General features: G+C 35.2%; 1 protein-coding gene across 5 annotated transcripts in view; it reads right to left on the reverse strand.

Annotated features, from left to right (window-relative positions):
* The window catches only part of LARP1B (La ribonucleoprotein 1B), a 126458-nt gene that overhangs the window by 85851 nt on the left and 13235 nt on the right, over positions 1-27372 (reverse strand). For 2 of the 5 annotated variants that reach the window (XM_035023087.1, XM_035023085.1), the window contains exons 4-10: positions 25103-25277; positions 21121-21261; positions 16868-17011; positions 16464-16629; positions 12439-12583; positions 5143-5317; positions 261-433 (exon numbers count right to left, since the gene is read on the reverse strand). In XM_035023087.1, the coding sequence (XP_034878978.1) occupies positions 261-433; positions 5143-5317; positions 12439-12583; positions 16464-16629; positions 16868-17011; positions 21121-21261; positions 25103-25277 (1119 nt within the window). Of the gene's footprint in view, positions 1-260; positions 434-3575; positions 4561-5142; positions 5318-12438; positions 12584-15036; positions 15286-16463; positions 16630-16867; positions 17012-21120; positions 21262-25102; positions 25278-27372 lie in introns of those variants that run through there. The other 3 variants (XM_035023089.1, XM_035023086.1, XM_035023088.1) reach the window with 3 other exon arrangements.

A 27372-nucleotide genomic window follows, 5' to 3' on the forward strand; every position in this document is an offset into this window, starting at 1 on the left:
TTCAAATTTAAATTAGTCACAAGTAAAAAGACCACATCAAAATATTCTTAAATCATATTCAGAAATAGAAGAGAAATTTTTAAAGTTGACACAATATAACTTATTTTCAACTACTGAGTATACCTGAAGTTTTCACTTATAGCCAATTTTTACAATTTAAACTTTTCCAAATTTTATAGATTTACTTGACAAACAAAATACATTGGCCTTACACTCAACCCAGGAATGTACTACACTTCACTTGGTTTATAACAATTTACCTTCAATTTCACTGGAGATGGACGATGTCTCTTTTTAACTTCTACCCAAGGTTCTGAGTCCAAGTCAGGCAAACTTGTAGACAAACCTCTAGACATTGCTTGAAGATTACTTGTTTCAGTATTTTTCTTTGGGTTCAGTGGACTTCCAGTTCTTGGAGAATTTGGGGCAGACTCTAAAATTTTAAGTTAGTACTTAGTTAAAATATGGTTTTCTTACTTATAAAACACTTCTTTTTCTTTACTTAGGCTTGATTTTTTTCCCACAAAAACACGATATATCAAATCTCAATTACAATTTTTCCAATGTCTTTCAAACCTGAAAAGATGTAATGTAAGATGTATTTGAGTGAAGCCAATGAATAATAGATAAAAGAAATGTCACCAACTCTTACACAGATCACATTCATTCAAACTTCTTAAGCATATCAATTGAGTCACTAACTGTGGTAATACATTTAATTTAGGGGTCAATTCCCTGTCAAATCTTAAAATCTATCAATTATAATGAAATTATGGAATCTCAAATGCTATTAAGCAGAGTAAATGCATATTTTATTCAAGGCAGTATCAGTCCTTCACTATTCTGCTACAATCTATAGCAAGGCAATCATTATTCACTCTTCACATTTCCTCTGCTTACTGAGTTTTACCTAAATGCAGTGTGCCCACTTAGCTCCTACTGGATACTGTAAAGAGTAGAATGTCACATCATTAAAGTGCACTGCCCTGGTAATAAAGTTTAAAACATTTTAAAACTCTGTTGGAATTAAAAATGCTTTTCTCCACACTATCTCTTAATCAAAATAATTACATCCTCTATAAATAAAATCCTGATTCCTTTACAAATCTTTTTCTAAAAATTAAAAAGAATACTTATTTTAATTTATAATGCAATACGTACTTCCTGGACAAAGAGTTTTAAATACAAATTTATACTCTAAGATTCTAAATATCATTTAATTTAGTCCCCAAAAGCCAATTACTTGAAAATACTGCAAAGCTGAATATTACATGGAGAAAGTTGAAATAAATTAACAGCAACAATTCTTTTATTTACTAAATGAAAATGCAAAGGCACATGCCAGGACTTTGGGTTTGAGAAGAATATTCCAAGATTTTACTCTCATCTACTACATGCTAGAAACAAGTAAGAGTTATTATCCTCTCTATGAACACCTATTAGATACAGGATTCAAATATCAAATTACTATACTACTTTTTTTTAAAAGTACATTGCTTCATAATGGAGAAGGCTCTAAAATTGCATTGTCCAGAACACAGCCGCTAGTCATATGGAGCTACTGAGCACTTAAAACATGGGTAGTCCTAAAACGTGCTAGTAAGTTTAAGGTCCATACCAGATTTCAAAGTCTTAGTACAAAATATCTAAAAAGGTAAAATGGATCTGTAATTTTTATATTAATGTTATAATATCTGGGTATATTAAAATATTTTAAATGTTATTAAAATTAATTTCATTTGTTTTGTAGCTTTTCAGGCTATTAAAATTACTAGGATTACATGTGTAGCAAACATTATATTTCTATTTGACATTGCTGCTTACAACTTTCTTAATTAATGGTACATGTATCATCAATTGACCCACAGAGGTAGTATAGGTGAAATGCTAGGTTTGGGCTGCAAGTATTGATATTAAAGTTATAGGAATGGGAAGACATTTATCAGCAGAGAACCCTATTTCTAATACTATAAATCACCTATGCTCATAAAGTGAATAAAGCCTTAAAAACAGACTAAGAACCACCACCCTGGCAACTGTAAAAATTAACCAAATTACTACGGATAGTTCATGTATAAATGATTAGAATGGCACATGGTAGGGAAATCAGTTAACTACTATTTTTAACACAGAAATCTAATCTTAAACACCTACTTAAGTTTATTATATAATCATCTCTAAATGCTCGCTAAGCTTGAATGTTTCTACCATGAAGTCAAGTGTTTCACGATATCTACAACACATGCTTACAAATTAAACATTAAAATACCAAAGAATTTGAGTAAGACAAGAAAATTTAGAATAGTCTGAGTTTTTAAAGGGAAATGTTCACCTTATAATTACCTACACATACGCTGTGTGACTTGTTTTCTTTTACAATGAAAAAATTTCAAACATTATGTATGTAAATTTTAAGGGTAACGGTAAACCCCTAATCTTCCAAAAACCAATGAGTCTGCATATTACTTGGATGACTGGACATTCAACTTACAGATAAGAAATTAGACACACACTTTGACATTTATAGGTTCTAATTTGTGAGAACATAGAAAAAAATTTATCTTTGCTATTTTCATTAATTGAAAAAATTGTCAACATGACTCTCCAGGGGTAAAATCACCCTATATGTTCCATGATTATCTATCTAGTTTGACTTCTTTATCCACCCTGAATCCAGGTAATGACACAGATTGCTTTAAAAGGATTATATACTTTATGTGCTGCACATTCAGGAATACTTCTGCAACTTTCCAAAGGAAATCCCACAGCTTATTAAAAAATCATTAGGGATGCTCCTACATATTTTTCAAAAAGCCAACAACAACAAAAAACCCCAAGATGGTCAGGTACCTGACCCTCTCAATTTTGATGAATGAAATCCTTTTACTACTTAAGAGTTGATAATGCAATACTATATCCATTGAACTGCAAACCCTAAATTTTAAAATTAACATCTTACCATTCCCATAATCAACATTTTCTGGTGCATTGAGGTCCTCTGTTCAGTGCAAAGGTGAACTCATGTTACACAATTCAACCTCCATAGAGGGAAAAATAGACATTTTAATTTCTTTGATGAAAAAAACAAAAATGTTTAAATATTTTACCATATAAATCCCTCAGGAAGTATACATCAATGGTTATGTTTTTTGAAATATAAAGTCTTCTCTTTAGAGATAAAAAGGATACAGATAAAAGTTTCTTTATCTATAGGTACAGATAAACACAATCTACTTTTCCGATTCCTATATCCATTTCAAATTTTTGGTGACATACTACTCTCTACTGAATTTAGGACCTAAGGCTTTCTCATCAGAGGATAATTATTAAAGTCAGAAATATGGGCATTCATGGAAAAGGCTGAATTTATGTATTTATTCCTATGGTGTAAGGTAAATCTGTATTAACTCTAAGAACATTCTTTCTATATGCCTTCATTATGCAGCCAGTTACAGATGTATAATCTAAATAACCTAAAATTTTTGACATTTAAATATATAGTGACTTGTTTTGGCAATGTGTATGTGAGATGTAAATGAGTGTATATTTAAAAAAATACAAAAATGTACAAGGCATTGTGATTTTATTCTTGTAATTTTATTAATAATGCATAAATGGTTAAATGAACAGGCATCACCAACTTGACTGACCTATCCTAGCTACCCTGTGGGAAAAGTATTTTCTATTTTTATCTAACTCACTTAAAGCCTGTTCATAAGCAGGTTAAAAACGTCACCTTGGACCCCAAGTTTACACAAATAAATTAATCTAACTTATACAATCAGACATTAAGTCTTTAAGAAAACCTAAAAAATACCATTTTTCTTCAACTTTTAAAACAATTGCCCAAGTTGTTTGCTAGGGCTAGAGGCACAGAGGGCTGACAAAGAAACACTAAATAAAAATATCTGTGAGACTGTCTGCTGGTACTTTATTGATGGCAGGTCTCACATACTGGTGTATAAAAAATATATCTTGAAGAGTTCAGAAAAAAATATTCTTGTTCATTTCTCAAATGTCTTATCCCTCAGTGTCCACATTAACACATCTTATAGTCCATGTGAAATATTATGACAACATGTGAGTTGTACACTGTACACTACACTGAAGGGCAAATCAAATAGCAAAGGACCTAACAATATGGGAAATGCCACTCAAGCCTCTCCATTTTTGTTTTGTTGATCTGGACACAAGTACATAAGTCTGGAAGGAAAAGACAGAATCTTGCAATATTTCCAGAATGATAATTAACTCTCCCACCGTAAATAAAAGTAGCACATGCAGCTCAGGCTAATTACACACAAATGGGTGGCTCCTATAAAAACAACAGCAGTCCTCTGGTCTCTCTCTCATTATCATCACAAAGGTGTTTGTCTCCATTGTAGTGGTGGCCCAACCTCCTCCACAAGGAGTCGGGAGTAGACATTCTTGCATAGAAGTCTGGTCGCTTTCATTTCTGCAGCACGATTTGTTCCAGTGTTTATAATATTTCAGTGAGTCACCTATTCCTCTGCATATTCGATCAAATGACATCCAAGCATCAGTAGATCATCACCCTGACTGAAAAAAGTTTAAGCACACACATTTTTTCCCAAGAGGGAATGTCTTAAAAATGATCCAGGAAAAAATTCTTAATATCAAAGCAGTTTTTGGAAATTCTAATTACCACCAATTCTTTATCTGTAATTATAATAATTTCATAACAGTACCCCAATGCTGCTTTTGAATATAGGTCATCCCGTCTTTACAAGACAGGACTGAAGCACACTAGTAGCAAAATTAAAGTCACCCCCTCTTGAGTATAAGACTTTTAAACTACTCATCCTACTAGACTACTCCAATCTTACAAAAGGAAACTGGCACAACATATCCATAATCATTTGGTAAAATTACGAAGATAGGTAGAAATTCCGTACATGACAAAGTACACAATTTAAGAACAGAGCAGAGATTTACCCATAATTCTTAAATCCCTTTTTAATTTATGGCTGGGGGGGCAAAATGAATATAATTCAGAGCATCAAAAGTCATTTTGTAATCTTTAATTTTCCTATACAACCTAAATAAACTTTTTTAAAGGATAGGTCTATTGGACCAAACAGCCCACCATTACACTGCTTGCTCTAGAAGAAAAGTTGTTACCTGTATGTGAACAAAAGGCTTGGCCTGGTACAAACTCTGGGCAATCAATCAGTTGAGAGAAGTCTGTTTGTGGCACACTACGTGGAGGAGGGCCCGGAATTGGCCATTTTTCTGGTTCTATCTTTTTTCTCATTTTCTCATCCACAATTTCCACTTCTGTGCTATCTTTCAGTGCCTACAAATAGGTATTTTGAGCTATTAAAGAACTTTCATTCAAAAAACTGTAATTGCACATCCTATACTTCTAATAACCTAAGAATTTTTTAAATCTGAAATTAGCAGACATTATTACAATAAATGTTTCTAAAAATACCAATGAATTAACTACTTAGAATGAATTTTTAAATCATTTGCCCCTGTAATAGGTAACACATATCCTCACATAACACGCAGCAGATAATTTGGTTTTAACAGAATAGGCCTTTAAGGATCATTACATCACCTAGAATCAAACTACTTTTACCATAATTAATTTTTTTTCTCTATTTCCTTTTATCTTACCTTAATATAATACCGCCAAATAAAATTTAGTCACTATTTTAATAACTACCACCATTAATTGATAAGAAACAGACATATACATTCCTCACAATACCCTATAATGTACACAGATGAGGAAACTGAGGCTCAAAGAAATAATCTGATAAAGATCATAGACTGGGGCGCCTGGGTGGCTCAGTCGTTAAGCATCTGCCTTTGGCTCAGGTCATGGTCTCAGGGTCCTGGGATGGAGCCCCGCATTGGGCTCCCTGCTCAGTGGGGAGTCTGCTTCTCCCTCTCCTTCTGCCCCTCCCCCCACCTCCCGCTGGTGCTTGCTCGTGCTTGCTCTCTCTCAAATAAGTAAAAATCCTAAAAAAAAAAAAAAAAATTGTTAAAAAAAATAAATAAAGATCATAGACTTAGTATGAGTCAATACTAGGGCTCAATTTTTATTAGCTGTCCACCACTAAGTCTTAGTCACTAGACTATAGTGCTTTGCAAAAATAAACATGCTGCATTTAATGATAAAACTAGAACAAAATTTCCTCAAAATAAAGGACTTATTCATCTGAATTTTATCTGAAATTCAAGGGTACTCACCTTTTAGAAATTAAATCAGGAAAAATACAAATATTATATAAAAACTGAACATACGTACTTGTTATTTTATAAAAGTTACAACTCACTATCTTTTAGTGGAAGAACGTATCGTATGTGTTACTTTTACATCTGTATGCCCTTAGTGTTAGTATAGTACTCACTTTTCAAGTTATACTTTCAAAACTGGACAGGACTTTAAAATTATTAAAATTTAAAAACAAACTTTTTTGATGGGAATGAGGATACCCTCTGAAAAAATAGAGTATTAAATAGGGAATAAAGAAAATAAGGAAGAAGCCAATAATAAGGGGTTTGAATTGGTGATAGCTGTATTTTTTTTCTAACATATATTTTCCTAGTTTTGTCTGCTGAACATTCTAGAAGCAATGATACCCTAGTAGCAAACCTCAGTGCACGTAGCATCCAGATCCTGCAACAACATGGATGAATTTCAAAAACTACAAATGAAAGAGCCAGGAGAGGGGGGGCGCCTGGGTGGCTCAGTCGGTAAGCGTCTGCCTTCAGCTCAGGTCATGATCCCAGGGTCCTGGGATCGAGCCCCACATCGGGCTCCCTGCTCTGCTGGAGGCCTGCTTCTCCCTCTGCCACTTCCCCCTGCTTGTGTTCCGTCTCTCACTGTCTCTCTCTCTGTCAAATAAATAAAATCTTTAAAAAAAAAAAAAAAAGAGCCAGGAGACAGAAAAATTCCATTTACACAAATGTGTACAAATAAAAAGGCAAAATTAATCTATGCTAATATAATCAGAAAAGTGGTTTGGATTGCGGCAAAAAGTTGATGGGTAGATTGACTGTGACTGGAAAGGGCCATTAAGGAAGTTCTTAGAGGAATGGGCTGAATCTTTTTGGGGGCAGGCTTATACAGCTTAAATTTTTCAGAACAGTGTTTGGTAAAGACTGCCAATATGATGATAGAAAATGGAGCAAGTGAAACTCTCAATGGTGGTAGTTTTAATTGGTTCAATAATTTGGAAAAAATGTTTAGCAGTATCTACAAAAGCTAAGTGTGTGTGTGTGTGTGTGTGTGTATTTATCCCGTTACCCATGTCACAGGAAAATAAGAGCATTATGACCATCAAAAAATATGTATGATAATGTTCACAACCATACCACAGATTCAAACTGGAAAGAACCCATGTATCTACAAACAGCAGCATGGAAAAATACATTGTGTTACATTCATATAATGAAATACTACCCCAAAATAGATAATGAACAACTGCTACACACCAACAACATGGATAAACCTCACAGAAATGATAAGTACAAGTCAGATATAAAAGAGTACACGTACCTCTGATTAGGTGAAATTAAAAAACAAATTGAGAGAGCTCTGAGAAGCAATTACCTATGAGGAGAGCACTGGTACAGGCTAGGAGAGGGGCACAAGGGAGCTTCCTGGGACGCTGAACATGTTTTATATCTTAATCTGGAGGGCAATTACACAACTTTATACACTGAGAAAAGTCATATGTAATCCTATGATTTCTAATATATAGTGTATAAATTATGCCTCAATTTAAAAGAAAAAAAAATGAGTAGGGAAAAAAAACCCCAAAGTTCTTTGTATACAACTATTGAATAACCTAATAAAAAGGGGGCATAACAATTTATGTAGTATAACATGTACTATCTCAGGAGAAATAATACACAAAAAAGAAGTAACACTGTCACCAAGAAAGGTTTAACTAGTTTACTACTGGTAAAAGATGGGAAGGAAATTCTTCACTATGTGAAGAATTCCTGAATTCTTCAGGAAGAAAATAAAGAGAACAGAAGTGAATGTTGTGATTTAGACCTGAAAAACATCATACAAAAATTATGTTTTACACAAAATTAAGGAAAAGAGGGGCACCTGGGTGGCTCAGTCATTAAGCATCTGCCTTCGGCTCAGGTCATGATCCCAGGGTCCTGGGATTGAGCCCGGCAAGGGACTCCCTGCTCGGCGGGAAGCCTGCTTCTCCCTCTCCCACTCTCCCTATTTGTGTTCCCTCTCTCGCTATCTCTCTGTCAAAAAATAAATAAAATCTTAAAAAAAAAATTAAGGAAAAGATCTAGACAAAATAAGAGTTTTATTAAAACCAAACCATGATTATCTTCAACTTCTGAACAATTAGTTATAGTATACAGTTAATATTTCTGGATACCTGAAGGTTTCTCTAACTATTAATTTTGGTCCTTCTCTTAATGGTATCTATTATTATGAACAAATACCAATATTAGAATACATAGATAATGTATTCCTAGCTTCTGGTCCCATGCCTGGTACTAAAAGAAAAGATTTACTATGTGCAAAGACTTAAAGATAAGATGGCAGCACACATTCTGAGGAACCACAGTAAGACAATTTGGAGAACAGTTTCAGGTGAGAATAGCAAAAATAGTTCTAAGGATTTTACAAATATGTTAATTACTTCTCTTAAGCCCTTACACTCTATGATAGTTTAAGTATTATTTGCCCTATTTTAACAATGAGAAAACAAGCATGAGGAGGTTAAGTAACTTGAATAGTTACACAACTGATTAGCTAAAGATCAAGGATTAATTGAATTTTGTTATGTTCATCACCATACAGTACATCATTAGTTTTTGATGTAGTGTTCCATGATTCATTGTTTGTGTGTAACACCCATTGCTCCATGCAGTATGTGCCCTCCTTAATATCCATCACCAGGCTCACCCATCCCCCTATTCCCCTCCCCTCTAAAACCCTCAGTTTCTGGGAGTCCATAGTCTCTCGTGGTTCGTCTCTCCCTCTGATTCCCCCTCTTCACCTTTCCCTTCCTTCTCCTAATGTCCTCCATGCTATTCCTTATGTTCCACAAGTAAGTGAAACCATATGATAACTGTCTTTCTCTGCTTGACTTATTTCACTCAGCATAATCTCCTCCAGTTCCACCCATGTTGATGTAAATAAATGTTGGGTACTCATCCTCTCTGATGGCTGAGTAATTGAATTTAGGAAAAAAAAAAGGAAGTCACAAACAGCTCTCAGCTATGGAGCAAGAATCAGGAATGCAGTAAACTGGATCTACCATATGATCCAGCAATTCCACTTCTAGGTATATACCCAAAGAAAATGAAAACAGGATTCTGAAGGGATATCTGCACGCCCATGTTTATTGCAGCATTATTCACAGTAGCTAAGATGTGGAAACAAACTAAATGCCCATCAACAGATGAAGAGCTAAAGAAAATGTGGCATGCATATATATATATATGTATACACAGATATACATATGTATGAGAATATTATTCAGCCATGAGATAGGAGGACATCCTGCAATTTGCAACAACATGGATGGACCTTACAGACATTATGCTAAATGAGGTAATTCAGAGAAAGACAGGTACTGTATGATATTGCTTATATGTGGAATCTAAAAAAGTGAAACTCGGGGCGCCTGGGTGGCTCAGTCATTAAGTGTCTGCCTTCAGCTCAGGTCATGATCTCGGGGTCCTGGGATCAAGCACCATGTCAGGTTCCCTGCTCTGCGGGAAGCCTGTTTCTCCCTCTCCCACTCCCCCTGCTTGTATTCCCTCTCTTGCTGTGTCTCTGTCAAATAAATAAAAATAAAATCTTTTTTAAAAAAAATAAATAAATAAGTGAAACTCATTAAAAAAAAAAAAAGAGTAAAATGGTGGTTACCAGAAAACAGCAGGTGGGGGCGGGTAAGATTGATGTTGTTTAAGGGTACTAATTTGCAATGAATAATAAATAATCCAGAGATTTCATGCACAGTATAATGACTACAGATAATACTGTACTATAATTATGTGATAAATACCACTACAATACTAATCATATTACTATGTATGTATCAAAGTAAAAAAAAAGTACAGTAAGCTGAAAATGAATGGGAAGAAACAGATTCAGTAAGAATAGCTATGTAGGAAACCTCATCTGGGACAGAGGTGTGAACTAAAGTATATTTTGCTTCTTTTGATAGTTTTTCAGGAAAGAAGACTTGAGCCTATCAAAATACAAATAACAAAATATTGATAGAATTGAAATGAAGATCCAAAAAAGGAGTGAACAATAGAAGGGCATCCTTAAAGACTAACAATAATAGCAAATTCGTATTTAGGGCTTACTGTTTGTGCCAGACGCTGTCATTACACATTTCATCCTCAAGACAACCCTATGAAGTATGTATTGTTACCATTTCCACTTTACAGAAGTCTCAGGACATTGCCCTAGGTCACAAAACTACGAGGATGTGTATGCTGGTTCTCAAGCCTGTACTGTAAATCAATGTTTATATTGCAACGCCCAGTGAAACCTTAACATTCATAACAGAGAAAGGACAACTTTCCCACTGTAACCAATGGTAGGTACATAATAAATGTTAAGTGAATGTAGACCTGTGCTGTTCTAAATCACTGTGCTTATATGTAAATTCATTAACAGTAACACAAAAGTTCTTTTAAATATTCCTTCCCTACTGCTGTAAGTTATAAAGAAACAGATAATCAATAACCTAAAAATTATGCCTGAGGACTCACTGGGAACACCAACAGACCAAAAAATCAAACGATAATGAAATTACAACCAGATTCCTACAGAAGTACGGAAGAATGGAGAAAAACAGTAACAAATTCACTGAAAATGACAACTGAGATAGATCTTTGCTATAGTACAAACGATGGCAGTAGTTAATAAACTCATTCTACTATGAATATATCATAATATTTTTCTGAAGACTAAGCTTTACAGGAAAAAACCAAGTTTTCTTCAAATTATAGTATACAGAAATTATTTAGATGGCATCTATAAATAAATGTAATAATGGTAGTACTTGAAGTAATTTCTTTCATAGAACAAAGCCTCATTAATTACACATCAACAAATAACAAATCACTAGTTTTTATTGTTTTTGGAATCTTGAATCTTCCTATAGCTAGTTTTTAAAGCCTAGAGCACACATGTTCAAAAAAATTTGCTAAAGAAGTCTGTTAAGAAAATAAAAAGATGAGCCAAAGATTGGGAAAAAATATTCGTGAAACACAAAGGATCTGTATCCAGAAGAACTCTTACAATTATAAAAAAACAAACACTCCATTAAAAATAGGCAAAATATCTGAACAGACATTTCAACAAAAAAGGTACACTGATGGGAAATAAACACATAAAAAAGGATGCTCAGCGTCATTAGTCATTAGTCATGAATAAACTGAAATAACAAGTGCTGATGAGGCTATAGAACAATGGAAGTCTCATACAAAATGGTGGAATGCAAAATGGTCAAACCCACTTTGAACATACTTCTTACAGTTAATACACTTACAATACATGCCAGCAACCACAATCCTCAATATTTACCCAACAGAAATGAAAACATATCTACACAAAGACCTTTCTACTTTATTCATAATCTCCAAAAACTGGAAACAATCTAAATGTCTATCAACAAGTGAAGGGATAAACTGTGGTACATCCATACCGTGGAATACTAATCAACAATAGGAAAGAATAAACTACTGATAACGTATAACATGAATAAATCTCAAAAGCACTATGCTGAGTGAAAGAAATCAGAAATAAAGGGCTACAAACTACATACAAACATGTAACTTATTTATATGATATTCTGGAAAAGGCAAAACTAAAGGGACAAAAATCAGATCAGTGGTTTCAGGGGTTGTGTATGAGAAAAGGGATTGGCTACACAGAGGCACAAGAATATAAGTCTGGCAAAATTATAGCAAAAGGGCAAATCTGATTGCATGTATGTAGGGAACAGAAAACCAAAAATGTTCAAAGCATTTCTAGAACAGGACAAAAAAATTAACGAAAACATTAAGAATACAAGTGGAAAGACTTTTAAATTAGTGTTTCTATAGCACAGGAAAAATTCTCCAAATTTTAATAAATAGAAATACATGCTATTTTGCAGCAACCTGAGAAGACTACAGGACCAAGCTCAAGAAGGTCCAAGTTTGAAGGATCAGGTTAAAAATAGGTGGAAACATCATTAGTAAACCGCATTTGAGGGGTTTCCAAGGTTAGGCATTTACTTGGGTTTTATAAAATGAAAAAAAAAAAAAAGCCATGAAAGAGTCTAAGCCTTAGGCAACTAAAGATTATTTTTGTGGTTTTTTTTTTCCTTAAAGTTTTTAATATAATTTTTAGAGCAATTTTAGGTTCACAGAATAATTGAATGGAAAGTACAGACTGTTTTGTAAATGAATAATTACCTCTAAAATGAGATTAAGGTTTGTAGTGAGAGCCTGAACACGGTGGAAACCAGCAATCAGGGAAATAGGCAAGAAACCTTGTTTATCCATCTTTCTTCTAAGAAAGAAGTCCCGTTCTAAATTTTCTATACTGAAGTAATACTCACTGAAAAAAAGAAACAAACAGAAATAAACATAAGTTTAATTCATTTATTCAACAGGAAATAAAAATATCTATGACTTATATATCAACAGCTTTAAAATTATTTTATTAATAACATACAGATTTAATACAACTTAGATATGGGATAAATACAAGAAAGAGCAAAACCCTATTGAATTTAAAATTTCTTATCCATGAGTAGAAAGAACTTTAGACTATTGATTCCCTTCCAAAAACCTAACATTAACTTCTACTTAGATCAGCTTTACCTAAGTATAAAGAATTAACCAGCATTTTACTTTAAAATAGCTCAATAACTGATTTTTTTCAATAACTGTTTTTTTTAAAATGAGTCAATGAAGTGAAAATTTTCATTAAAAGTTACTTTAACTTGCTTCATTTAAACACTACATGACTAAAAACAGGTCTACAGATTGCCTTCCAACTTATTCCCCATCACTAAGAACATTATATTTGGAAGTATACTTTGTCAAGTTTACAGGGTAGATTAGTTTTTGTTTTGTTTTCTAAATTGACAGGGTACTGACATTGTTTAATATATTTCTGAATCCTAGTAATCAGCACAATGCTGAGTAAAAATTTAATGAATACATGAGCACAGGTGTACACACACAATTATATATTTGCAAGATCTCCCTCTTTCTTTGTTGGAGAGAACCATAAAAGACCTTACGAGTGAACAGAATATATAGCTATACAAGGAACATCTATGATACTATGAGGTATCTGGGGGTAAAAATACAGGAAAAACTTAAATACCTTAATCTTCTCTAGGAAAGTATAGTGAGAAATGTAAATGGATAAACTGTATAATCAATAACTACAAGTTCCAAGATACAAAGATAATATGGATATATTTAATAATGACATTTGAGAAACACATTTAAAGTTACAGCCTCCAGGGAGCCTGGGCGGCTCAGTTGGTTAAGCGACTGCCTTCGGCTCAGGTTATGATCCTGGAGTCCCGGGATCAAGTCCCACATCGGGCTCCCTGCTCAGCAGGGAGTCTGCTTCTCCCTCTGACCCTCCCCCTTCTCATGTGCTCTCTCTCTCTCTCATTCTCTCTCTCAAATAAATAAAATCTTTTAAAAACTAAATAAGTAAATAAAATAAAATTACAGCCTCCATATCGGAAAATAAGAAAAAAATTCTAGAGAGACCAAAAGGACAAATGGGAGGAAATGTACAAAAGAATACAAAAGAAATACATAACATCAATGATAATATGGCCTACAGATTAATAATCCTATGTTTCCAAATCAGAGAGAATTTGCAAAGATCGGTGGCAAATTATGAGAAAGCATACCAAATAATATACTTTGGTGTTAACACTGGGTGACTAAAGATACCCCTGAAGTATTCAGGTCAAATTCTAACTTTGAAGAAATAATCACCCATAAATGAGAAATGGCTTTGAGCTACTTTTCACTGGGAGGAAAGATCTTATTTTAGAAATGTAAATACTCAAGTTGTTTCTTTATACTCAGATATTTATCCAACTATCAAAGTGCAAAGCTCCCTTAGAGATCTCTGAAATACTACTGACATCCCAGTAACACCAGTAAATCATATACTCATCTTAAACACTGAAGAAAAAAATCTTAAGTCTTAAAGAAATAAACATTCTGATTTTGTTATACCTCAAAAAGCCCTTTTCACAGTGCCTGGCATGTGGTGGGCACGTAATACATGTGTTCTAATTTTTGTTACATGTCAAAAGTCCTTTTCACAGTGCCTGACGTGGTAGGCACAAAATACAAACACTTAAATTCTAAATTTTCACAAATTAAGACATTTGATTTAGTCATACGTTAAAACTGTTCTTAGACAAAAACTTCTGAATCATTAATAAGATGACTTTTTATTCTAGTACTTTGTGAAAACCTTAGTATCTGAATAAATTCATAAATCACCCTATTACCTATAGTATGTATTTTTTTAAACTTCTAGTGGGTTACAAAACTACTCATCTCTAAATCTAAATGCCAGATTCAGAAGCTAGAAATAATCAAGATCTTAAATTTTTAATATTCTGACACCAAAATGACAAATTATTAATATATTTTTCAGTTAAAATAATTTTAAAAATTCAATCATCCATAATGTAGTTAAGCTTCTTACTTTAAAATACATTTAGCACAGTTTTCCACAAATGCAAGAAAGTTTTTCAGTAACTTCTCAAAGAGAAAAATGTAAACCCTAATCAATGAGCCTATCTTGAGAAACCTCAAAGAAAACCAAGTCAAAAGTATGACTCCTCAAAGCATGACTCCACTAATCAAAGAACGATTAACATTAAGAGTCATTCTAAACCTGGTGCTCTACCACCTGCCAAAAATCCTACTGCTAAAACAGTAACAACAAAAAAAGGAGTCATGCCCAATGCTGTGTCTGACATTTTGTTCAGTGTCCTAGGGGACATTATCATGTCCTACCTTAGAAGCTCTGGATTCTACACTGCATGATCAGAAATTTTGTCAACACTGATGTAGCTCTGCTCCTCCCTCACTTGTATGAGCACATTGGAGGCCGATTATCCTGACATGGAGTTGCATATCCACTGTCAGGTCTCAGAAGGGACCTGGCAGCAAGAGTTACAAAAAAGACAGGAATAGTGGTTTGAAGTTGATAGCCACATGCCAGGCACTTTCTGCCCATAAAAAGGCCCTTTTCTTCAGTGTTTGCGTCAACTGTAACAGAAGAAGCAAGAACAAAATAAACAAGTTGCTTCGTATTGTATGTAAGCCAATCAAATCCACCATGAAGGCATCCCAGGAAGATGCCTGGATGATGCTGATGAAGAAATTATTTTCTAGTAACAGAGTAAATTTTCTTTCATAAATAAAGGAAGATGTTTTTAAGATGCTTATACCCTTTCAAAAATAGCCTTTTTCCTGCACTTTGTAAGAATAAAAAAATAATCAAATTTCAGCAAACTGGTTATGCAAATCACTTGGGGACATTTTTCTCACTACCATATAAACACATTATATAAATATGCAAAACATCCTGTAATACTAATATGTACAAGGGTTATTTTTTTCTTAAAGACAATAAAATATTCTAACTTCAACTTCAGTATTCAGAAGGCAACTATTATGAGGACTAGAGTAAAAAGTCTGAACTAAAAAAGATGAGGTAGTTCCCCTTCAATATGTGTCACAAAGAAAGAGAACTTAAAAGTTAAAAAATAAACTTAGAATTCTGAAATCGTTTGCTAAGAAAGTAAAAAAATATCTATCACAATGTTTTGCCATTTATGTTCATTTGCAAATTTCAATATAAAAATTTATTTGCAAATAAGAAGCCAGGCTTTGTTCAACTTCATATATATACATAGCAGTTTCATATTCTTTTATTTAATCACTCGTATTATATCCGATAATATTTTTTAATACCCCTTAAGCAGAGAAATACCTGAACAGTAGACAAAGCAGGAGTCTTATATAACACATGAACCAAATATAAGTTTTTTAAAAATATTTCAGGTTTTACTAATATTTTCTAGAAAAAAAAATAACACAAAATACTTAAAATTTTCCAATTTTACTAATAAACAGCTTAGAAAATGTGTTATAGGGCGCCTGGGTGGCTCAGTTGGTTAAGCGACTGCCTTCGGCTCAGGTCATGATCCTAGAGTCCCAGGATCGAGTCCCGCATCGGGCTCCCTGCTCAGCAGGGAGTCTGCTTCTCCCTCTGACCCTCCCCCCTCATGTGCTTGCTCTCTCTCATTCTCTCTCTCTCAAATAAATAAATAAAATCTTTAAAAAAAAGAAAAATAAAAAAAGAAAATGTGTTATAATGTATTCACTATCAAGGATGTTAAAATTTGATGTTACTATCCCATCTATGTCTAACTTACATTTGGCGTTTAATATACTCTTTAAGCAATGCTTCTTCCACAGGATACACCTGCACACCTGTACCATCATCATAGTAATACATCATACTGGTATTAAGTTCTGTTTGAAATGGCTGATCAGTCCTTTCACCATGTTCTCGATAGCCATACGAATAATCGAAGTTCACTTGATGTAAGAAAAAGAAAAGTGATTACACATTAAAAAGAGAGAGAGAGAGAGAAATAGTCACCATAAAGAAAAATCCAAAGTGAAGTATTTCAAGGGATAACAAATATAAAACCATCTTTATTATCAGACCAAAAAAAAAATTACTTAAAACATTATATAGGATACTGGAGGAAAGAGGGCTTACATACTTTTTTCAAACTCATCTAATTTAACAAAATAAAAATACATGTCCTACATCGAGGATTTCCTCTGCCTCGTCCTCTTCCCCGTCCTCGGCCTCTTCCTCGACCTCTAAAGGAACCTCGGATATTACCACCCTCACTTCTCACACTGGAAACTTCATCTTGATCGTCTCTCTTTTCTCTATCACGCCTCCAACCTGTTAAAAACAAATATATTTTTACACATTCCAATTTGCAATGGTGAATAATGTGATTATTTTTATGAAAACATGGTAACTAACCCTCCCCACCTTGTACCTAGCTGTTAGTAACCAGGCATTCTTCAGATAGACAGAAATTTAAGAGATCTCATAGGAATCTGTCAAAATATCCCTGGCATAAAAGAGGGCCCATAAAATTATTGACATATAAAGAAGACATTCTAATAAGCAAAATAATATACTAAAAAGATAAAGAGATCCTTTGTTAAGATGGTACTGTTGAAGATTCAAGAAGTTCCAAGATGACTGAGTTTGCATTATATAAAACTTAAAAAAAACCCTTTTCACAAAATGTTTAAGGAGAGGTTGTCTCAATTTAAGTAAAAGACATTCCTTTTAAAGAAAAAAAGAGGGGCGCCTGGGTGGCTCAGTCATTAGGCGTCTGCCTTCGGCTCGGGTCGTGATCCCAGGGTCCTGGGATCGAGCCCCACATCAGGCTCCCTGCTCGGCGGGAAGCCTGCTTCTCCCTCTCCCACTCCCCCTGCTTGTGTTCCTGCTCTTGCTCTCTCTCTCTCTCTCTCTCTCTGTCAAATAAAAATAAAATCTTTAAGGAAAAAAGGAAATGAAAACACAAAACAAACTAGAAGAGGGGCACGTGGGTGGCTCAGTGGACTAAGGGTGTGCCTTCAGCTCAGGTCATGATCTTGGGGTCCTGGGATGCAGTGCACCCCGCCCCCGGCATTGGGCTCCTTGCTCAGCAGAGAGTTGGCCTCTCCCCCTCCTCCTGCTCGTGATTTCTCTTCTCTATTTCTCTCTCAAATAAATAAAATCTTAAAACAAAACAAACTAGAAGATATCTGCAGTACGATACAGGAATTATACCCAGAATACATTTAGAATTCATTAGTGCACATACACTGTACACACACACAGCAACTCAATGGGAAAAATGGCTAAAAGATAGGTAAGCAAACAAGAAATACAAATGGACCATAAATACATAAAGTGGCATTCAGCCTCATTGGTCATGAGAAATGCAAATTAAGACAGAGTATTTGATCTACCCCAGGCTGACAAAATTTTAAGGTCTTATAATTTGAAACACTGACCAAGACAGAAGAAAGTAGAACACTATATACCATTATTGAGAGCAAAGCCAGGCACATCCACTTTGAAAAACAATTTGGAATAATCAAATAAATTCGAAGGTACATATATATAGATCCTAGAGACCAAGGTTTTTTCAACCGTAGCATTACTGACATTTGAGCCAGATAGCTCTCTAAGTATAGGGGGCTGGAGGATGTTTAGCATCATCCATGACCTCTACCCACTAAATGCCAGTAGCAGGCACTCACCCCCCACTCCCCTAAAACAGTATTATCTCCAGACAAAGCCAAATGCCCCCTTAGGGATAGGGGAAAATCACTTCCATTGAGAATCACTGCCCTAGATGCTGCAATTCCTCCTTAATGAGTATCTTAATAGAGTCTTTTTCAACACATCTGTCTCAACCCACAGTAAGCCTTACTGTATGTTACACCCTAGAACATACAAAAATTTTTTTTGTAATTTCAAAACAGCTGTTGGGCACCTGGGTGGCTCAGTCAGTTGGGTGTCAGCCTTCAGCTCAGATCATGATCTCTGGGTCCTGGGATGGAGCCCTGCATCGGGCGTCCTGCTCAGCAGGAAGTCTGCTTCTCTCTCTCTCTGCCCCCGCCCACCGCTTGTTCTCTCAAATAAATAAATAAAATCTTTAAAAAAAAAAAAACCCACAACTGTGATGAAAAATATATTTTGAGTGAAGCACTCTAGAATCTACCAATTTTTGAAAAAACTGATCATGACCCAGTACACCAATTTCATAATGCACTCATGGGCTGCAGTCTAAAGAAATTATCCCAAAGAACCTCTTGTACATGTTTACTGGAAAACATGCATAAAAATGTACATGGTAGCACTTTAATATGAAAAAACTAAAACAATCCAAAGGTCTATCAACAACAAATTCTATCAAATAGTGAAATACCCTTTGGCAAGGAAAAGGACTCACAGCAATACAACCAACATGCATGAATCTAAGAAAATGAGACTAAAATGAAAAAAATTAGTGCCAAAGAGTATGTTAATGGAGTCATACTGAATGTCAATTGCATGTAAAAAATACTCAAAAAACTTACATTCAGGCCTTTTTTTCTGAGAAGAGAAGCAATGGGTTGAAATTGCAGGGGGCACACAGGGAAGTTCTAAGGTAAAGGCAATATGCATTTCTAAACTTGGTGCTGAGCTCCCAGTGTTGATTATTATTGTTGTTCTTTAAAACCTTCATGTTTTCTTATATGCCCAATACTTCGTAAGAAAAAAAATTAATTATGGATATATATTATTTTTTTAACATTAAAGTGATATATTTGAGAAATGATACAAAGGCAAAAAATGTCCGTTTTTCTGTAGACAAGTTTCTTAATTTTCAAGTCATATTTTGTGGACAGCTGAGTAAATATAACTACATTTCAGATGGTATTAGGGAATTATTGTTGATTTTCCTGGATGCTATGTTTTTTTAGGACAGCAGTGCTGAAGCGTCATGACTGTCTGCAAGGTACTTTCAAATAATTCAATAGATAGGTGAGTTAAATATAGCAAAATTACTAAATCTAGGTGGTGGTTAGACAGGTATTCACTGTACAATTCTTTCAACTTTTTGTGTGTTTAAAGTTCTTCATAATGTAAGTGGAAACTTTTAAATGTAGTATTAGGTTTGTAAAATTTTCTTAAGCCCTCTCCATCCATTCACAGGACAACATGTATGCTTTGGAAATTATCACACTAGAAAAGTAATTGTCAGACTTAAGATTTCAGCAGAGACCTATAAAACCAAATGCTCACCTAATTGTTGCCACAAATCCTCCTACTGTCCTCTGCTTTCTGAAATGTGAGAAATTCTATTGAAATAATGTATCTGGGAAATAATCTTTAAGTAGTAACATTAAATGTGAATGTATTTTATACATGTATAATTTATATTTATAGCTCAGTAAAGTTGACTTTTTTAAAAAAGAGCCAGAGGGGTGCCTGGGTGGCTGTCATTAAGCATCTGCCTTTGGCTCAGGTCCTGATCCCAGGATCCTGGGATCGAGCCCCGGGTTCCCTGCTCCGTGGTAAGCCTGCTTCTCCCTATCCCACTCCCCCTGCTTGTGTCCCCTCTCTCGCTAGCTCTGTCCATCAAATAAATAAATAAAACTTTAAAAAAAAAAAATTAATTTAAAAAATAAATTAAAAAAAATAAAGAAGAGCCAGAAACCACCCATCAGAGGCTCCCACTAGCCAAATCTGGGACAATCTGAGCATCAAACTAAAAAATCACGGTAATGGATTATAATCCACCAAAGAAATAAGCTGTAAATCCACAATGATAACAAGAGAAGTCGTTCCTTATACTGGAGTGCCAGATTATAGTAATAACTGAATCAGGCAAGAATCATCAATGGAAACTAAAGCTCATGTGAAAAGTCTGATGAAAAACTGGGTGTTTCCAAAATTTCAAAGTCTCTCTCACAAATTACATATTAATTATAAAGGAGAAAAAGTACCTCTATAATAAAGAAACCTGGAGCACATCACCTTAATCAGCAATAATAAGATAAACCAAGATCATGTGCATTTCCATGCACTGAGAAGAAAACAATTTAACTTCTGCAGTATTCCTGCCAAAAATTCATAACCCAAATCTAATCATGAGGAAACACCAGAAAACCCAAAGTGAGATATCTACCACCTAACTACCATCTAAAGACAAAAGCAGAACTGTCCCAGATTAATGGAGACTAAACAGAACAGACAACTAAAAGCAATGTATGATTTCAGATTAGATCCTGGAAAGGAGGGAGGAAAAAAAAAACTGAAAAGGACACCACAGGGAAAATCTGCCTGTGGACAGTCACACCACATTACTGTTCTTATGATATATACTGTGAAGGTATTTAGTGTTAAAAGGGGCACAATGTCTGCAACTTATTCTCAAATCATTTATACTATAGTTATTAAAATTATGAACATTAACACTAAGTTCTTTAATGTCATTTTTCTCTTAGAATGTGACTTACTTCGTGTATCATTTCTCCTATTATTATGTGATGATTTATTTGTTTCGGGTTGACATCTTGAGCTGTTCCGGGATCCTGGTCTTTCTTGACTGTCTGGTCTTATATCATCTAAGTGGAGTGGTACCCACTTGTGCTTATTAGCTTGAAGAAAACCAAATAAAGTCATTTAATGACACTGCACAATTTTCATTAAAGCTTTGCAATTCTGAAAGGATGCTAAATTTTAATCAAATGGGAGATTTAGTTTGTCCTTAAAGGTTCTTAAGAGGACTAAAATAATTTTCTTTTCACAGAACTCCTTGATAAACTTACCTGTGCAAATATTTCTAAAATTCATGTGAAAAGCCAGTTGATGGAATACCATTGGTATTCTTTTACTTTCAAGCAAAATGCTCACCCTTGTTTAATTCTGATGAGTGAGCAATACATGTAATACACTACTCCTAATACTTGACTCCTTCACTTTAGAATGGGGTATATCTGACAAAACATTATAATGTACACACTGAAAAAGTCTGGCTGATGATTCAAAACACTTTTAGTTTCAAGTCACTGTCCAAAATATTAATTTATCCAGCATTACTAATAATGAAAGGTTTCTCAAAATTAGAGAATAAAATTTGTCTAACGGCATTTGATAAATCTCTTTATAGCTACTACACATGTTCCTAAGACAAGAGATACAAACAATTTAACTTCTCTTGTTGCCTAAATGATAGCATAATTGTTATACTATAGTAACATCCTGATTACTTAATTTGTGGAATCTATAGTTAAGGTTTCAAAATATTTAGTCTTCTACTCAATATATATATTTTTACTACAACAGCAAGACTCATGTGCAAAGGAAAAACTACCAAGGTAATTAAGGGAAAGGGAATTATCAGTATGCAACTACAATACTGATTTCCTTTAAATCCTGCAAACTACTCACAGATGAGGAAGAGAATAATGAAAGAATCTTAAAAAAACTCTTTAAATTCTGTACTATAAATTCTATCAGTGAGATTCTCTGGTATAAACAAGCCCTTTTAAAGATTTTAAAAAAAAATGGGTGCTCTAAGGAGAGTCAATTCATGACTCTTGTATGAATTTATCTATAAAAACCTGGATTTTAGTGTTGGCTGATCAGTTTTAATTGAAGCAATTAACACAGAAGACAAATTTTAAAGCAGGATGACAGACCTATCATCTGTATTAATTCTAGACAGCCAAAAAAGACTTATGTATCTAAGAAGCATGAAAAAGCTAAGTGACAAAAATGTTTAAGAAATGTGGGGCGCCTGGGTGGCTCAGTCGTGAAGCGTCTGCCTTCGGCTCAGGTCATGATCCCAGGGTCCTGGGATCGAGCCCCGCATCGGGCTTCCTGCTCCACGGGAAGCCTGCTTCTCCCTCTCCCACTCCCCCGCTTGTGTTCCCTCTCTCGCTGTCTCTCTGTCAAATAAATAAAATCTTAAAAAAAAAAAAAAAATGTTTAAGAAATGGGTAAATTTTTTCCTAACAACCACAAGGCTGTCCTGTTGCCAACCACTTTTGAGCAATCAGCCTTGGCTCATTGTATCAAGTGACCCTAATATGCTTGCCCTGCAGCTAAGGATTAGATATTCATTTAAGAAAAAAATTTAAGGGCGCCTGGGTGGCTCAGTTGGTTAAGCAACTGCCTTCGGCTCAGGTCATGATCCTGGAGTCCCGGGATCGAGTCCCGCATCGGGCTCCCTGCTCAGCAGGGAATCTGCTTCTCCCTCTGACCCTCCTCCCTCTCATGCTCTCTGTCTCTCATTCTCTCTCTCGCAAATAAATAAAATCTTAAAAAAAAAAATTTAAAAAAAAAGAAAAAAATTTAAGTAAGTGCTCAATATACCGTAGATTGTTAGTTCCATTATTAAACAAGTTGGCTGGAAACTACACCTCATTATAAAATGTCCACTCCCATGCCACATTACTTCCATGAATTAAAGTGCTTTAATGGCTTCCCATGGCATTCAAAGTAAAATTCTAATTCCACATTACCAAAGCCCTGCACAACGTGGACCTTGCTTACCTTTCCCATAGCATCTCCTGTCACTTTTTCCAATGTTCACCTTGTCTCAGCTACTGACCTTCCAACAGTTTAAAGAACTTTTCTGCCTAAAGGCCTGAAGACACTTTTACCTAGGCTCAGAACACTGAATGAGTATATGCTTTTACAAAGCATTTAAATCATAATCTATCCCTAGACACATGAAAAGTTGTGTAAAAAATATGGAAAAGGATACAAAGACTGTCTTTTCTTCAAGGGGTAATTTAATGAGGAAATGCTACTAAAAGGAAGTTGACCAAAACTATTCTCACTTTTTTCTTAGAAAAATATTTTCTCAGAACTCCCTGAAAGGGGCGCCTGGTTGGCTCAGTCGTTAAGCATCTGCCTTCAGTTCAGGTCATGATCCCGGGGTCCTTGGATTAAGCCCCACAACTAGCCCCACATCGGGCTCCCCTGCTCAGCGAGCCTGCTTCTCCCTCTCCCTCTGCCTGCTGCTCTCCCTGCTGTACTCTCTGTCAAATAAAATCTTTTTTTTTTTTTTTTAATTTATTTGAGACAGAGAGAACGAGAGAGAGAGCACATGAGAGCAGGGAGGGTCAGAGGGAGAAGCAGGTTCCTTGCTGAGCAGGGAGCCTGATGCGGGACTCGATCCAGGGACTCGATCCAGGGACTCCAGGATCATGACCTGAGCGGAAGGCAGTCGCTTAACCAACTGAGCCACCCAGGCGCCCCTGTCAAATAAAATCTTAAAAAAAAAAAAAAACAAAAAAACCCCTCCCTGAAAAACAGGGAGCAGTTCCAATGTAGACTTAAAAAATACTTACCACACAACTTTTCAAGAATATATCTTAAAAAATATATATATATATCTATGCCTATCTCTGTAAGTGCAACTTCATTACAGACTTACATAGAGTACATGTCAAATGCAAAAAAGGAAAGCCAAATAGTTCAAGAATGTTACAAAAGCACATCAGTTACCACTGCAGATGGTATCTGGAAGAAATCCAAATACCCACTGGTGACTACTAGGAATCAACTGATTAAACATAATTCATTACTATAACTTTCTTCAAAAAATTAAAATCAAAATGAAAATATAGTTAGGGCGCCTGGGTGGCTCAGTTGGTTAAGCGACTGCCTTCCGCTCAGGTCATGATCCTGGAGTCCCTGGATCGAGTCCCGCATCGGGCTCCCTGCTCGGCAGGGAGTCTGCTTCTCCCTCTGACCCTGCCCCCTCTCATGTTCTCTGTCTCTCATTCTGTCTCAAATAAATAAATAAAATCTTTAAAAAAAAAATAGTTAAATTAACCTCTCTTTCATTAATTACTTAACTGAGCCTCATCCTCAGTGGTATTTTCACCAGGACCATCTAACCAAGACATGAAAACAACTTAAACAACATTGATAGATAAATGGATAAAGGAAAATATGATGTATAAATATACAATGGAATACTATTCAGTCATGAGAAAGAAGGAAATCTTCCCATTTGCAACAACATGGATGGACTTTGCAGGCACTATGCTAAGTGAAATAAGTCAGAAAGATAATTACAGTATGATGTTCATTACATATGAAATCTAAAAAGGCTGAATTCACAGTAACCGAGAACAGATTGGTGGTTGCTAGGTGTGGAAGAAATGAGTGAAGGTGGTCAAAAGGTACAAACGTCCAGTTGTAAGACAAGTAAGTTCTGGCGATGTAATATACAGCATGGTGACTACAGTTATCAATACTGTACTATATATTTCAAAGTTGCTGAGACTAGATCTTAAAAGTTCTCATAAGAAAAAACTCTGTGACTGGGAGGTAGTAGATATTAACTAAAATTGTGGAAATCACTTCACAATATATACATATATCAAACCACTGTGTTGTGTACCTTAAACTACACAATGTTCTGTATCAATTATATCTCAATAAAACTGCTGGAAAAAATGAAGTTATAGATGAACTAACCTCTCTTTCGTTGATTACTTGACGGAGTCTCATCCTCACTGGCATTTTCACCAGGACCATCTAATTTTGTTTCCCGGCTTTCTTTGCTCTCACTGTTAATTCTCTTTTCAACCTTGTCTTCTCTTTCTTTTCTATTTTGTGGCTTCTTATTTCCTTGGCTGATGACACTCTGGCACTGCAAAAAGTTTTTCTGAATGAAATAATTTCCATGAACATTTTCACTAACATATCCAAAAATTTGTGGTTAGTCAACCTTTTCTAAATACTGCAAAACAAATGACAACTTTTATCAGAAATAAAAATCAACTTTTCGAAAGATACTGTTAGAAGTCAAGCCATAGACTAGGAGAAAATATTTGCTACGTATCTGATAAAGCACTTGTATCCAAAATATATAATGATCGGGACACCTGGGTGGCTCAGTCCGTGAGGCGTCTGCCTTTGGCTCAGGTCGTGACCCTGGGGTCCTGGGATCAGAGTCCTGCATCGCGGTCCTGGCTCAGCGGGGAGCCCACTTCTCCCTCTGACCCTTGCCCTGCTAGTGCTCTCTCTCAAATAAATAAAATGTTATGTGTGTGTGTGTATATATACACACACACACACACACACACACGTGTATATGTATACGTGTATATATATATGTAAAATGATCTCTGAAAATGCAGTAGTAAGAAAACAACTCAATTTTTTTTAAAAATGGGCTACTATTGAACAGACATTTCAACAAAAAGATATACTGATAGCAAATGTAAGCGGAAAGGTGCTGGCATCATTAGAGAAATGCAAATTAAAACTACAATGTGATGCCACCAAACACCTAACAGAATTAGATTAAAAGACTGACTACACTGAATATTAGTGAGGATGTGACACAACTAGAATTTTTATACACTGTTGGTGGGAATGAAGTTTGGTAGTTTCTGAAAAAGCTAAACCAATAGCTACCACACAATCCAGCCATTCTATTCCAGGTATTTACCCAAGAAAAATGACATAATACATCCATGCAAAACTTTGTACACAAATGTTTACATAGCAGCTTTATTTTTAACAGCCAAACACTGGAATCAATACAAATGTCCATCCATAGATGAAAAAGCAACATTTCACTCATAAAATGAAATACTACTCAGCAATAAGAAAGTATTAACTACTAATACACATTAATGACATAAATAAATCTCAAAATAATTAAGCTAAGTGAAAGCCAGGGGAAAAAAAAAAGTCATATTGTAGGACTCCACTTATATAAAATTGTAAGAAATGCAAATTAATTATAAGTGACACAAAGCATATCAGTGGTTGCCTGGGTTGATGGGGGGATTACAACAAGAAGAATTACAAAGGAGTGTGAAGAAGCTTTTGACGTAATGGTTAGGTCCATTATCTGATTTTGGTGATGGTTTCACAGGTATGTATAGGTCAAAACTTAGCAAACTGTATACTTCACATGCAGTTTTTTATGTTATTTACTCACTAATTAAGCTGTTTAGATATGTTATCTACAACTACAAACCAATAATGTACAAATTACAAATAGCGAAGTGTAGTATCAAATGAAAACATGTAACCAGATAACCATATATGCTACCACTTCTCTAAAAAGCCCCCTGATGTCTGGGGTGCATGGGTGTTTCAGCAGGGGGTCTGTTTCTCCCTCTCCCTCTGCCCCTTCCCCTGCTCCTTCAATTTCTCTCAAATAAATAAAACCTTTAAATAAATAAATAAAAAGCCTCTTGACAGAATATCTCAGAACCATCTTTTAGTTTCTTTCATAGTTTAAATTAAAAACCAGGCGCCTGGGTGGCTCAGTCCATGAAGCGTCTGCCTTTGGCTCAGGTCATGATCTCGGGACCCTGGGATCAAGCCCCGCATCGGGCTCCCTGCTCAGTGGGGAGTCTCCTTCTCCCTTTGCCTTCCTCCTCCCACCCTGCCTGTGTCCCCCCACCTCTCTCAAATAAATAAAATCTTTAAAAAAAATTTATTAAAAATCCATTCATTGTGGCTAAAATTAACAAGTCAGGAAATGACAGATGTTGGCGGGAAGGGGAAAAAGGGGAACCCTCCTACACTGTTGGTGGGAATGCAAGCTAGTGCAGCCACTCTGGAAAACAGTATGGAGATTCCTCAAAAAGTTGAAAATAGAGCTGTCCTACTACCCAGCAATTGCACTACTGGGTATTTACCCCAAAGTACAAATGTAGGGATCCGAAGGGGTACGTGCACCCTGATGTTTATAGCAGCAATGTCCACAATAGCCAAACTGTGGA

This window comes from Mirounga leonina, unplaced genomic scaffold (assembly GCF_011800145.1).
Source record: "Mirounga leonina isolate KUSES-001 unplaced genomic scaffold, KU_Mleo_1.0 Mir_176, whole genome shotgun sequence".
NCBI classification, from domain to species: Eukaryota; Metazoa; Chordata; class Mammalia; order Carnivora; family Phocidae; genus Mirounga; species Mirounga leonina.